The sequence below is a fragment of the Pipra filicauda genome, unplaced genomic scaffold (genome assembly GCF_003945595.2).
Source record: "Pipra filicauda isolate LSUMZ 115617 unplaced genomic scaffold, ASM394559v2 scaffold29_size4552773_pilon, whole genome shotgun sequence".
Classification (NCBI taxonomy): Eukaryota; Metazoa; Chordata; class Aves; order Passeriformes; family Pipridae; genus Pipra; species Pipra filicauda.
This window is the reverse complement of record NW_024104420.1, coordinates 128,851-144,312: the sequence shown is the minus strand read 5'-3', so window position 1 is coordinate 144,312 and position 15,462 is coordinate 128,851. Positions and strand designations below refer to the sequence as shown.

Below are 15,462 nucleotides of genomic sequence, written 5' to 3'. Positions count from 1 at the left end.
TTTCCAACTGCATTTCATTTCCTAATGCTTTTTATTATTTCTTTTTTTGTGGTGGGCCCAAAAAGCTTTTTTTCTGGAGCACCTGTAAAACCAAAGCTGTGTTTTCATTGATATCACTTGAAAAATTATCAGAAGTACAACTCAAGTGAAAATTTTGTCCCTCTGATCAAATCCACCATGACTGAAACTGTTTTGTTGTCCCAGTTCCATCAGTAAACACACCCCAGATGCTTCCTTTAAGGAACGAGAGATCAATAATAAAATAAAAATATTTTTTCCCAACCGAAACCTTTTGCTCTTCCCTGTTTACTTTGAATTTTCCCTCAGATCTGGTTTGGAGCTCCACAGCAAATCAACAGCTGCTGCTGAGCACCTTGTCCTGGTATGACCTGCAGGATGGACCAGACACCTTGGATAAAGGTTTCCTTTATCCAAGAGCGACCCTCAGTCCTAATAAGCCTAAAAAATACTAATTATACTGAAAGCTAATTAATTTTACACATTTTTTCCTGTTCTATTCACTGTTGCCACAGAATCCTGATAAAAGGAGGACTGTATTCACACTCTGCTAATTAAACAGAGGCATCCCAAGACCTTCTGATCCATACTAATTTCCCAGCGTGGAGCAAGAAGGATGGTTATTAAACAGAGGCATCCCAAGAACTTCTGATCCATACTAATTCCCATTGTGGAGCAAGAAGGATGGTTGGCATCTTTAAGGCTGGCACGACAAGGACACAATGGCTCTGCCTGCACAGGGTTGGAATTATGCCACAAAATCCCCTCCAGGTTCCCCACTTTCCACCAGGAACACCACGAGCAACAGAGAGGAATTTTGTTTTTCTTTTTGCCATTTGTGCCTTATTAAATCCACTCTTTAATTGGGAGAAGAAACAAATAGAAGAGGAGAAAGGAAAAGCCTGGCAAGGAACGCTCCCCACATAAATCCCGGCGCTCCCGGACAGGAGCTGTGATCCCAGCTTTCAGCACCTGGTGCTCACGCTCCCAAAATGTGCTCTGCAGCAGCCAGAGCTGCAAGAAGACAGTTTTGAGCCCGGGCATCACCTGCCTGAGGCATTTAACACTTTTCTCTTCCCTCACACAGTTTGGCAGAGCCGCTTGTCCATGACCATCCACGCGGCGGGATCCGGGACGGAGCCAACTCCGAGCTGCCTGGGACTGGAGGAAGCTCATCACTGGCACTTGGACCACAGTAGGGTACTCAACTGAATAAAAATGTTGGAGTATTAAAGCTTCTAGAGAAATAATTCCCAAAATGCACGCTGGGAGACATGGGAATGGCAGTCCCAGGGCTCTAATGCCAAACCGTAACCGCTTTCCAAGTTACAGCCAGGAAAACCTAGGACTAGTTAATGAAGTGGTTTGCAGCTTCATTTAGGGCAATTAGCCATGTTTATATTATATTTGAATATCTATTTTACCTTGCAACTGTCATATATAAATATGACATATTTGCAATGTGTCACAAAGGACTATCAGGGAATCCCAGAGAGGGTTGGGTTGGAAGGGACCTTCAAACCCACCTCATTCCACCCCTGTCATGGGCAGGGACACCTTCCACTATCCCAGATTGCTCCAAGACCTGTCCAACCTGGCCTGGAACACTTATTTTCTATACATAAAGCAGCAAAATATATATATATATATCTAAAAATACCAAAGCTCCCTTGTGCCCTGGACACACAACACACGAGACGAATCCGTTTGACGTAGTTTGGATTTGACATTATCCACACACAAAGAAAAACCTCCAGGATTTTGGTAACCAAATCCAACTGCATTTTTCGCTTCCTGCCGCTCAGACTGCTCAGATTCACACGTGGAGCATCCTCCATGGATTAGCACATTAAATCCCAGACAGCAAAGGAACACCGAGTACACGGGATTTAGAAAATGCCGGAGCCGAAAATGCCAACGAGACCTTAATTCCAACCCCTCCCGTGGATTTGGAACTACAAAACTCTGAAATCACTGATTATCATATCTGGGGCTCCCAACTTCAGAGGGATGTGGAGCTGCTGGAGTGAGTCTGGAGGGGACACGGAGCCGCTCCCAGGGCTGGAGCCCCTCTGCTCTGGAGCCAGGCTGGGAGAGCTGGGGGGGTCACCTGGAGAAGAGAAGGCTCCAGGGAGAGCTGAGAGCCCCTTGCAGGGCCTGAAGGGGCTCCAGGAGAGTGGAAAGGGACTGGGGACAAGGCATGGAGGGACAGGACACAGGGAATGGCTTCCCACTGCCAGAGGGCAGGGTTAGATGGGATATTGGGAAGGAATTGTTCCCTGTGAGGGTGGGGAGGCCCTGGCACAGGTTGCCCAGAGAAGCTGTGGCTGCCCCTGGATCCTTGGAAGTGTCCAAGGCCAGCTTGGAGCAACCTGGGACAGTGGAAGGTGTCCCTGCCCATGGTAGGGGGTGGAATTAGATGGGCTTTAATGTCCCTTCCAACCCAACCCATTCTGCAATTCCATGACACTCTATTGAAAAAATGAGGATGAAAACTGTCCCCGGACGGAATAACTGATGGATTTGGGTCCTTCATCCCTTGCACAACACAAGCACCATTAACCCTTTGTTCCCTACCTCCCCCTTCCCACTGCATGTGAAGGGGAGGCAGCACTGACCACAAACTTCTGCATTTATTTTGCCTCCACATCCTCCAATTTCCACCTTTTTTCTTGTCCTGCTACATAATTTGGATGAATATCGGAGGAACTTCCCAGCAAATGACTTGAGAGGACTGTCCTACACCCATCTCCTTAAGACACTGAGCTACCAAAACCCATGTAAACCAAAAATGAAGCCTAAACAAGGCACTAAAATATCAATATAATTTTAAAAATGCAATGGAAGGAGATAGAAGGGTTTAATTTGGTTGCTGGGAAAAGCCACACAGGGGTATAATAGTGATTCCCAAATCCTGGGACTGGGGCAGAGGTGCAGCCTATTGAAAGGAGGGTGGAGCCAGGTGGGGGTCAATCCCTTCTCCCAAGTGACAGGACAGAAAGAAACAGCCTCAAGTTGTACCAGGGAAGGTTTAGGTTGGATATTAGGGAAAATTTCCTCATGGAAAGGGCTGTAAAGCCTTGGAAGGGGCTGCCCAGGGATATGGTGGAGTCCCCATCCCTGGGGGTGTTCCAAAGCACGTGGGCCAGTGCTGGGCTTGGCACTGCTGGGCAACAGCTGGACTGGATGATCTTGGAGCTCTTTTCCAACCTAAACGGTCCTTCAGTCATTAAAAGCTGTAACAGAATTCCCAAATCCTGGGGCTAAAGGTGCAACTAAAGCTGCTTTGAGATGGTGCAACCACAAAGATCTACGGCTGGAGAAACCTGAGCAAGGGGCTGGGAACAGGGGCACTGGTGGCCCTGGAAAGCCAGTTTCTGGGACATTCCTTGGCACACCAGGAATGGGGGGGCAATGTGCTAAAACTCAAGCCAAGACACTTGTTTCTACTCTCATGTCTACAAATCCAAGGAAATTTCCTTGTTGGGAGTGATCTCCACAACTCAGAAGCCACAGCAAGAGCAGGGGAAATTCCCCCAGGTTCTGTGAATGCCCGAGTCATCCAAGGGACCTGTTGTATTCCCATCAATTGTAGAAATGAAATTATCTTATCAAACACTGACCTTTTTCCCTCCCTGCTGCCTTTTTAATGCCATTCCCAAGTGTGATTTGGATAACAGGCGATTCAACCACCTTTTTTTTCTTCCCTGCTGTAGGATTTTACTCAACATTTTTTAGAATGCTTTGAGAAGCTTAGGACAGAAGTGCTGCTTTACCCACAGCACTGGATCAGAAGGAAAACTGCAGGAAATCTTGACATTGAGCTTTTTGTTTCCTCCCCCCGCCTAAAACTGTGCCAAATCAATCACTTTTATGCAAATCCTTGTTGCAGCGACAGAGGAGATAAAATCAAGTTATTAGAGAAGATGAAATCAAGTTATTAGAGAAGATAAAATAAAGTTATTGCTGTTTCATTCCAATGTTGGATACAAATCATGTTAAATACAAAGTGACTGTAGTAGTACTATATTTATCTGATTATATGCAGTATATAAATATTTATGTATAATAGATATTTATATGCAGTATATAAAGTATATACAGTATATAAAGATAGATTATATATAGTATATGTAGTAGTATCATAGTGTATTTATATATGATATATAGATCTCTATAGAATAAAGCTATATAGTGTATAGACATGCAGAGGATATATAGTATATAATTATTATATGATAGTATATAATTAGTGTATTTTAGTCTATATTTGGTGTATTGCAGCATATAATACACTATATATAGTATATATAATATATATTATAGTATATATACACCATATATAGTATACTATATATAACACACTATATATTATAGTACCTAATACCCTAAATATAGACTATAATACACTAAATATATCTATATTTAGTGTCTATATATATTATTTAGTGTATTATAGTACACAATACACTAAATATAGACTATAACACACTACATATATACTATATTTAGTGTGTATATATATTATTTAGTGTATTATAGTATATATTTAGGGTATTATAATATATATTTAATATATTATAGTATATAATACACTATATATAATAGTATATAATACACTATATATAATAGTATATAATACACTATATATAGTACACTATATATAATACACTATAATACACTTTATATTATAGTACATAATACACTAAATATAGATTATAATACACTAAATATATACTATATTTAGTGTTTATATACACTCTATTTAGGGTATTATAGTATATATTTAGTGTACCATAGCAGATATTTAGTGCATTGTGGTATATTTACCTATATATCTATATATTGTACACATTTCTGTGTTATAGAACATCTAAATCTAAATATACAGATCAGAGAGTGATTTTCTCTTATGTAAAACAGGGTCCCTTAAATCAAAGACCAACTCAGAGAGGACAAAAAGGCTGATTCCAAGTAGGAAACTGGGAGCTGTATCCCGGGCCAGACTGGGATAACCAGCCTTCTTTTCCACACCATCCACCCTTAGGGTCCAGAGTTATCCTCACTTTTGTGCCTCATTTCTACATGGATATTTATTAAGACATTTTTTTTCCCTCTCTTCCATAAAACTTTAAATGTCCCTGCAGAAGTTTAATTGACTCGATTCCCTTCCTTAACTCTCGATAAGGAGCTTAATGCTGGTTATGTGATCCAAGGAAACAAAGCTGTGGTTGTGGCTGGGAATGGGGTTTGGAGACAGGCAAATGGAATTCCTGGCAGATCCACTCCACATTCCTTTCTCCAGCAGGAAAGGGAATAAAGCTTATCTAGGAACACGCAATTATTCCCTGGGACAAGCAGCTGGAGCCACAGGATTGATCTGAACGCTAAAGGAAAAGGCAGAGAGGGAACAACGCTCGGAAAAAAGGAATTCAAATCAACTCCCCTGTGGGCAGCAAAGTGCCTGCAGTGCCACTCCAGGACTGTGCTGTCCTTTCTCCTTCATAGGACAACTTGGGGTTTTTGGTTTGTTTGCAGGGGGTTGTTTGGGCAGAGTGAAAGGGGTTTCTTGTGGGGTTTAGGGTTTTTTTTTTGCTTGGTGTTTTGGGTGCTCTTTTTGTTGTTGTTTTGTGGGTGGTTTCTTCAGGTTTGTTTTATGTCAAGACTTTATAAAAACCTGACATTAATGAGACCCCAGGTAGGCAAAGCCCAGCTCCATCCAGACCACTCCCCTCTCTGCTGTAACTCTTCCCAAAGCACCTTTTCCATGACACCTCCTTTAAACTGCCCTCTAACATCAAATTTGGAAGGAAATGCTGTTTGCACATTCCCCTCTTGTCCCCACCACTGAACCAGGGGCTGGAGAAGGTTGTTCCCCTTTTGGGCACCACAGGAAGTGATTCTTTCACTCCCCAACTTGATCAAAATTCAATTTAAAAAACAAAATACAAACCCTTTTCCAAACTGGATTGATTTTTCAAACAGTTCCTCTCATGATCCCAATGTGCTTGGAAAAGTCAACCACAACTGGGAGCACAACTGGGAAGCTGTTCTTGGGGAACAAAAGAGCCTGGATATTGCCACTGGAAGGTTCTGGACTCTCAATATTAAAAGCACTTACCTCTTCAAGGACATCTGCGAGCTTACTGAGTATCTCCTCGGGAAGGCTCTGGAATGTGGGAACGCTGCAACAGAAGAGAAACCTTGGTTAATGGATCCCTTCAGACAGGACATAATTCCAGCTGCACCTCTCCTCTCTCTTCCAGGGATATTTTGCCCTCATCCTCTAGGGCTGAACAAGAAAAGCAGCAAACAGTGGAAATCTGATCCCTTTCCAGCAAGATGTATTTTGGGATAACTTGCAGTGAAACCTCTGGAGAACCACCTGTAAAGCTGGGACCAACCAAGAATCCACCCAGGATCCTCCGGAATCCATCTGCACCACAGGCCTGCTCAGTCACACCGATGGCTGGGCACAGTTTTCCTGGTCTGCTTCCAGCCCACCAGCAGTGAAATCCAACATTAAAAGAGGGCAGAGGAGGTCAGCTCCGACCAGCACCAGGGAAAAGCTGGAAACCACACACAGACGCGGGAAACACGGAGCTGCCAGGGACATGGGGCACCAACAGACCAGCACCCAACCACTCCAGGAGCTACTGAAGACTTCACTGGGGGGTTTAAACTCGACTTTGCTGGTTTTCTTTTGCCAAAAAGGCACCTTTTCCCCTTGTTTGGCAGCATTGCCCTCAGCACAGGGCCAGGCTGGACCTGCTGGCTGGAACAAGAGGGTGATGCAGCAACAAGGAGCCCACTGACCCAGGGCCACCAGAACAAGGTGGAATTCAGTCTGGAGCAGGAGGAGGGATCTCCAAACCTCCAGCAAGGACCCTGACCTTAAAGCTGTATCTCCAGTGCCTTACAGCCCACCCAGCAAGGCTGGGAATTGTCCTCCTTGGAGATATTCAGAAGCCGGGCGGACACGATCCTGAGCAACCAGCACCCTGAACAGGGGGCTGAGCCAGGTGACTTCCAGATGGCCTTTGCCAACCTCCCCCAGCCTGGGATTCTGCAACAGCCCTGGTTTCTGTCTCCCTGCTTTCCCTAAAAACCTGCTGTTCATCAATATTCCCAAGTGGTGCTGAGCGAGACCCAGACACGACGTTCATTCCAGAGGCAGGAAAGCAGCACTGTACCTGCTTTAATTAAAACCACTTGTCCTCCACAGACTAATTAACAACACACCCACATGAAAGAGTAGAGGGTAGAGCTGTTTCCAAGAAGTTTGCTGGGGAGCTGCTTCCCCACACTCCACTACATGGTGAGAACACAGTCCTGTGCTCCCAGTGTTGGACTGACATTCCCAGTGCTCCGGGCTGATTCCAGGAATGTGGATAATGAGGTGCCAAGGGAGCTGCTGGAAGCATTTCTTTCTGAGTGGTAAATAGAACCCAAAAAATACCATTGCCCAGAGAAAAGGTGGATGCCCCATCCCTGGAAGTTCAGGGCTTGGCAGTGCTGACAGAACCTATGGAATCAATGATCTTAAAGGTCTTTTCCAACCTAAATTATTCTGGGACTATTTGCCTCCTTTTTATTAAAAAGAGTAGCTTCAGCTGAATCTATGTAATGGTAACAAGAGAGACCTGGCCAAATAAATGCAGAAAAATGGGACTTTTCATCCTCTCAGTAACACCTTTTTTTTCCTTAGGAAAGGCACTTTTATTGCTGGAAACACACAGGTCCAAACCACAACAACAGCAGACAGGCGGGAAACACTGAAAAGGAATTATGTGATGACTGGGCCTAAGTATAAAATGAAGGTTCATTATACCAATTCCAGCATTCCCAAATGAGGAATAAACTTATGGGAGAAGATAATAGCGTTGGAAAAGGGGATGGATTTTACCGTGGTTGCACCATTACACTCCCAAATTGAGGGAGTATTTTTTTATGGATAATTATGCAATCCAGGGGAGGGTAGTGGGAGACATCCACTATAGACCAAGTCCATAAAAACCAGGGAAATAGCCCGTGAGCTCTGAACAAATTCCAAATTTTACCACGAGAAGAGATTACAACTTAAACTCAGCAACAGAGCAGGTAATGGGAAAATCAGCTTGTTGAGAAAACAAACTCCAGCTACAGCATATCAGGGAATTACCCCATTAATATCCCAGGTTTATGATGGGCCAATATCCTCCTGAACAGCCAGAAGTGACAATGCAGCCACATATTTGAGTCTCATAAGAAAAGGTCTTACAGGACTCGATTCTCCGGGTCAATAAAAACACACCTCTGCTCTCTGCAGGACAACATTAAATGGATTCATCAAACAGATCCTTGATTTCCTCCCAAACCTGCCTGTATGATTGAAAGAGTTGAATGCAAAAATGAGTGTTTTGAAGGTTATTTCCATGTGGGTACTTGCACTGAAAGGAAAATGGAGCCTCAGCTCTCAAGGGAGAGCTTAGAGCAAAACAGCTGAGCTGCAAATTGCTCCAAGTGGGAAAACACATGTTAGGGAGGCAAAGGGGAGCAGAAAACTCCAAGGAAATCTCTCATCGGCACAGCAAGAGGTGCAAAAAATTGTATTTTGTTTTCTACAGCTGTGTGAGATCTGTGAAAAAGCCTGAACATATAGAAAAGCAAACACTGGGTTCAATGCATTCATTATTTATGGTAGAAGAAATCACAGCAAATGCAGCTCCAGCTCATCAAGAAGTGACTGTTTTGCCAAACAAAACAGCATCAAGCAAACCCAGAGTTTTCCAAGAAGTTCCTCTCCAACTGCTCCTTAAACCTCGTCAACAACGAAGATCTTAAAACATCCCTGTCACCTCCTCTAGGCAGGGACAGCAGCTCCAGAGGCACAACGAGGCAAAGCACATCCCTACTTTAGGAAATTGAGTTTTAACCCCAAGTGCCAATAAAGCTGATTATTTTAATCCACAACCATCCCAATGGTGGATCAGAAAAGCTGTGGGACTGCCACGAGGTGACAGGATGAGGAGCAGCCCTGCACCTTCTCCAGTCTCCCTTCCCTGGTTCCCCCTGGGCTCTGACAGGGAAAGGAGGAGCAGCTCCTGCTGGTGAGGAGAAGTGACTTTTCCTGGCTGTGTTCTACACTGTGTAGGGGCTGACAGCCCCTATTCCTGGGGAGGGACCGTGGGGAATTGTTCGGAGTCTGCAGCTATTCCGGCCGGCTCCGAACGCGACACGTCTTCCCAGAGAGCTCAACGTGCCCAACGCCAGCTGCCAAACTCTGGGAAAACAGCTGTGCTAAAACATCCCCAGTGAGTCTCTGTCCTGGTACAAAAGCAAGGATGTGCCCAACCCAAAGGAGGTGGGAAAGGCTGGGTTCCATCCCTGGGGATGTGGAGTCACCCAGGGAGAAGATCATCCCCCGTTAGCAGGGCTTTGGTTCGTCCCTGTGATCCATCCCATGGGATTACTCCTGTACAAAACCAGCAAGGGCTTCCAAGCAATCCTGGCTGTGCCCCAAGGGTTGGATTTCAGCCTAAAAGCCACTCGGTGGCAGAGCTGCCAACACTGTGACAGGACATTTGTCTTCTGACACACAGGAAAACTCCACAGGGTTCTTGGCTCTTCTTCCCTCAGCCCAACACAAAAGCAACTATTCACTTCCTAAATCCATTCCAAGATGTGTCTCCCAAACTTTGGAAGGCTGTTCATTGAGAGTGTTCATCCAGCTCCATGCAGATGATCCTCCTGGGTTAACTCTGGAACAAAACCTTTCTCTTTTATTCCTGGCTGGCACCCCAACAAATGCAGTTGTTGCTGCTGTTCCCTGCCTTGGGCCAGCTGGGAATGCAAAGCTCAAAACTCAAAACAGGAGAAATGGAGATGGAGGGTCACAGCCACTCACACTCCCTTTATTTACACTCATCCCTGGCCTTGGAATCAGCTCATGCAACACAGCTCTGAGGAAGTGAGAACAGATTTGCTCTGCAGGTGTTGCAGACGACTTTTCTGCTGTGCTAAAGCCACCCAAGCATTAAAACAATTCACAGTTATTCATTTTGGAGAGGGTGAAAATGTTACAGCTCCAGTTTGAAAGCTCTGCCCCTCATTACACAGCCCTTACTCGGGTAAATAAACTCCTGAAAGGGGGTTGTGGTGAGTTTGTTTTCAGGTAACTGGTTATATCCGAAGCGCTGCTACACGTAGGAAAATGGAGAGACACAGGAAACAGCTGAACTGATCTTTTCCCTCCAAGTAAAGCAACTGCCAAGGGTGGCATTTTTCCTTCTGATGAGAAAGGATAACAAGGATGCAAAGGGATGAAGGCTCTGCTGACATCCTGAGGCCAAAACTCCGGTTTTCCCTGCAGGGAATGCAAAATATCCACAAAACAATTTGGTGGCACACCCTGGAATCATTAAGGTGGAAAAGCCCTCCAAGGTCATCAAGTCCAACACTGCCATGTCCACCAGGAAACCATGTCCCAGGCACCACATCTACACGGGTTTTGAGCATTCCAGGTACCCTATTCCAGCCCAGGCTCTGTTTGTGTTCAACAGGCTGCACAAAACTCCAGAGTATTATTTTCCCTTGCTCCTGTCAATCCCTGACAAGGTTCATTATCAGACACAGCCCTCCCACTGCATCTCATTTGTCTGTCACGGGGGAGATTGTACAATTTCACAGAAAAATTCAATTGTTGCTTGTCATGATGAGAGGGAGGCAGAGAAATTAGCAGGTATATGAACCCCTTCTCCCATTGTAGATGAATTCATTCAGGATGATTCATCCTGAAAAGGACAATTGCTCCCAAAGAGCTACAAAAACTCAGCAGCAGCAACTACTCTGGAAACATCACTAAACTTCAAGCAGGCACAGTTCTGGTTACTCATCTCGAGGCAGAGGATTCACACTCCCAGCAGTGCTGCTCCTGTGCCTCCTCAGGGAGGGAAACTACACCTGCTTTAATCCCTGGAGTCTGTTATGGGACAATCTCTGCTCTAGCAGTTGGTATTTCTTCATATTTGCAAATCAAATTATACCTGCAGTTCTGAAGTAAAGCTTCTGTACCTTCCATCTCCCCTGTCTGTTCCAGCATTATTATATCACAGAATCCCACAATCACTGAGGTTGGAGAAGACCCTGTGATCAACCCCCACCTTGTCCCCAGCCCAGAGCACTGAGTGCCACGGCCAGGCCTTCCTGGGACACCTCCAGGGATGGGCACTCCAAACCTCCCTGGGCAGCCCCTGACAAGGCCTCACCACCCTTTCAGTGAAGAAATTTTCCCTAATATCCAACCTGAGCCTCCCCTGGCACAGCTGGAGGCCGTTCCCTCTCCTCCTGTCCCTTGTTCCCTGGGAGCAGAGCCTGACCCAGCAGTGTGGGCACTGCCCTGGGCCTGTGCCCACACTATTTTTGATACAAACATACCTATTTTGATACAAATATAGAGGTGATTAAAGATAAAGGCTGTTGCTCAAAGCCCCCCCCAGCCCTGAACACATTTGTTTCTATGCTCCTGCTTTCACAATCCAGTTGAAATTAAATTGTGCTTGGCTTGCCATGTAATCACCTCTTCAAAACAGTTTGCTGCCAAAGGGTTTCTCTCCAGCACTTTTTCCCCATTCTCTGGGGGGGTTTCATGGGAAATGAACCCTCACCCTTCAGACCCAGAGTGGGTGCTCCAAGCCTGATTTTGGCATCTTGACTGAATCCCAGAATCCCACAATGGTTTGGGTTGGAAGGGACCTTCAAGCCCATCCAGTGCCACCCCCTGCCACGGGCCACCTCCCACTAGCCCAGGTTGCTCCAAGCCCTGTCCAGCCCAGCCTTGTAGACTAAAACTACAACTGCAACACAGCCCATCACCTCACACAAGGTGCTGGTGCCTGGAGAACCAAAGCCCTTTGTGAGAGACTCAGGCTGTGCCCCCAAAGGGATCCTCAAACACTGATCAACGCAGTGAATACCCCGTGAGTGGAAAGAAGTGACAAGTGGCATTTGCATGCACATCCTGCTCTGTCCCACTCCCCCAAATTGGGCATCTCCAGGCCCAATTGAAGGCAGGCGTGTTGTCTCTCACAGATCTCTGCCATTCCTGACAGCAAATTGTCACAATAATCTCCTCTTCACCAAGCCCCTGACGACACTATTTCCCAGGCAGGGAGCTGTTTGCCGCTGGAATGCTGCTCCCCTCCCTTCAACCAGCCCCATTAAACCAATGGATTACAAAGATTACCATAATTTTCTGTCTTCGTAATTACATTTATACAAAAGAAAAATGGGCTGTGAATGTTTTTAAGATCAGATGAATCACAAGCGTTTCATGTTCTCCCGGGAAACTTCTTCCAGCGCCCGCCAAACCAAAGGGACCTGAAGGAGACAGGGAGCTCCTGGAGTGGGGCCAGAGGAGATGCCCAAGGGATGGAGCAGCTCTGGGAGCAGCAAAGGCTGAGGGAGCTGGGGCTGTTCAGCCTCCAGAGCAGAGCCTGAGAGGGGCCCTCAGCCATGTCTGGAGGGGCTGCAGGGAGGGGGCAGAGGATGGAGCAGGCTCTGCTCGGGGGGGCCCAGCAATGGCCCAGGAGGAACGGGCAGGAACTGATGGCCAGGAAGCTCCAGCTGGACAGGAGGAAGAACTTGTTGGCTGGGCAGTGCCCCAGCCCTGAAGAGAGAGCAGAGAGGGGGTGGAGTGTCCTCCCTGGGGCTATTCCAGAGCTGTCTGGACACACTCCTGTGCCCTGTGCTCTGGGCTGGCCCTGCTGGAGCAGGGAGGTGGCACCAGATGCCCACTGTGGTCCCTTCCAGCCTGACCCAGTCTGGGATTCTGTGTAATACTGAGATTTCTCCCAGCACTGCTCCCATCCCTTCCCAGCCAGACTCCAGCCATTCTCCCATCCCTTCCCACCCAGAGCCAAGCCCTCTCCTGGCACTGCTCCCACCTGTGTTATTGATTTGGGTGCAATTCAGGCCATTTATCCTCCCCAAAGCTCTGAAGGCTGACAGATGGCAGCTCATCTTAATTCCTTCTTTCTAATGGCTTTTATCCATACCCTTGGGAATGCTGCTGCTGTTGCTTTTCGTCTTTCCCTGGAAGAGCTCTGTCATCTCTGTATGCCTTTTTATGGATGCTACCAGGATTTCTGCCCAAGCTGAGCCTGGATCTACTTGAAACGTGCTACTCCATGTTTCAGGAGCCTCAGCATCCCAAACACCTTTAAAACACCTCCAAAGCCATCCCTGGGAACCCTCTCTTTCTCCAAGATAAGCCTCATTCCCCTTCTGAATTAAAGCAAAGAGGAGGAGGATCCCTGAGGTCATGATGCTGTTGATTTTCTCCTTCACCTTCACAACTGAGGAGTCCAAAACGTGCTCTGCACAGCTGAAAATGAATCAGGGACTGAGGATTTTCAAGGGGCTTGGACTGTATTGGAGAAATAATCAAATAAACTTGACAGACTCGACATACGGTTCCAAAATTCAATTGTTTACGAAAACATAATCTTGGGAATATGTCAGGCAGGCAAGGAAGGAAATGGGCAATAAAACCCCCCGAACAAACCAAAACCAACCGTGCCGGGAAGTCAGTTCAATGATTCAAAACAGTTCTGTTGTGCTGCTGTCAAACCATCTTTGCTTCTCACTTCCTTCGCTTTCTTTGGGGCTGCGACCCCAAAACCAGCTCCCTGATTCTGACACTGCCAGGCCCATCCCACTCCCCATCCCGTCCCAACACACACGACATTCCAACGGGAGCACCCTGGGTTTGGATGAGCGCAGATGCAGCCACGGGGATGGATGGAAATGGGCGACACATTCCAGGGACAAAGCAGTTTGGAGAAGGGGGAAACCACCGGTGAGGAGCGAGATCCAGTAGCCACGGGGCGGTGGATCCACATAACAGCCACCCTTGGCCATCAGAGGGGGAATTTGGGGGGAATTTCACGTTGGATCCAACAAGATCTGTTGGATAACAGATAACACCCCCAAACCCACCGGTTTGTGCTGGTGATCCCAGCCAGGCACTCACACTGTCTCTGGGACTCCTTTCCTGATGAACACACATCCCAAAAGGGAGACTCTCAGCCTGGGAGATCTCCTCCCACTCACAACAGAATTTCCACACTTATTTAGGGCTCAGAGACTCAGCCCTAAGTTTGCTGGGCACGGGTGTCCCTCTGGAACCCGGCCACTGCATTTGTCTTTTATCTTCCAAATGGCTTCCCACTGCCAGAGGAATATTGGGAAGGAATTGTTCCCTGGGAGGGTGGGGAGGCCCTGGCACAGGTTGCCCAGAGAAGCTGTGGCTGCCCCTGGATCCCTGCAAGTGTCCAAGGCCAGCTTGGATGGGGCTTGGAGCAACCTGGGCTAGTGGAAGGTGTCCCTGCCCATGGCAGGGGGTAGAATGAGATGGGATTTAAGGTTCCTTCCAACCCATTGGATCCGTCCCCACGTGAATCCCAACAGATGTTTAATTTTGCTCTATCCAGCCCATCCTACTTTCCCACTGTTTCTTCTGCTGCCACATGAAAGCTTCACCAAGTTCCACCCATTTGTTTAATTAATTGCTGCTCAGCAGACTCCAGGAGATCAGCACAGGGCACAGATGCCTCTGTATCCCAGGAAGGGATCTCTGCCAGCACATGGATCATCCACCCATGGCTGAACCTCTAAACCTTGTCCACTTGTCCTGCTTCCAAACTGACAAACACAAAAGTGAAACTCGAGTCTTTGGGAATATTTGCTGGCCCCCTGAGCCCTGTAACCCCCAAGCTGTGCTGTCCCTCTTTGCCCACAGCAGCACCCAGGGAGCCTGGCCATGCCCAGAGCCCGTCCCCAGCCACCAATGGCTCTCCCACCCCAGCAAAAACAACTTTTAAACAGAATTTCTGCCAGTCAGCTTCATTTTTTTTCTTCATAGAAAGAAGGTCATCGTGGTAAGATTATGGCTGGCTGACACGTTTTATGTTCTGTACTTTGATTTATTCAAGGCCACACGGCATCTTGATTAAACCCCCCATTACATATGTTTGGGAGGGAACACTTCAGATTAAAATGACTCATTGACAGCTATCAAAATACAGTTAAAAGGAGCCAACAACAGGTGTTGGAAGCACTTCCCATAAATCCATCCCTGGTTCACTGTCACTTCTGATTTATTGAGGATCATTCCTCAAGTTTGTGGATGACTCAGTGTACTCCCCTTGGGTGATTAATGCCTAACAAAATGCCCTTTAACAGTTCACACGTATCCAATATCCCATTTGGGGACCAGGCACGGAGATCAGGGCAGTAGCACCGGGGTGAGCACACAAGAATTGACTTAAAACAAGGTCCTCTCCAATAACCTCCTCCAAAAAACCCCGTTAACAGCTGCTGCAACAACCCATTTGTCATTTCCTACGGATTCAGAGCGGGTGTTACCTCCCTGGGAGAAAGATCAGATGGGGAAGATCATCTCAG

At 46.8% G+C, this 15,462-nt stretch overlaps 1 protein-coding gene across 1 annotated transcript in view; it reads right to left on the bottom strand.

The window, feature by feature from the left end:
* The window catches only part of LOC120323607 (cGMP-dependent protein kinase 1-like), a gene marked incomplete at its 5' end in the record, with an annotated part of 182,001 nt that overhangs the window by 82,801 nt on the left and 83,738 nt on the right, over positions 1-15,462 (bottom strand). The window contains one exon of the mRNA XM_039383081.1: positions 6,140-6,203. Coding sequence (XP_039239015.1) covers positions 6,140-6,203 — 64 coding nt within the window. The remainder of the gene's footprint in view (positions 1-6,139; positions 6,204-15,462) is intronic.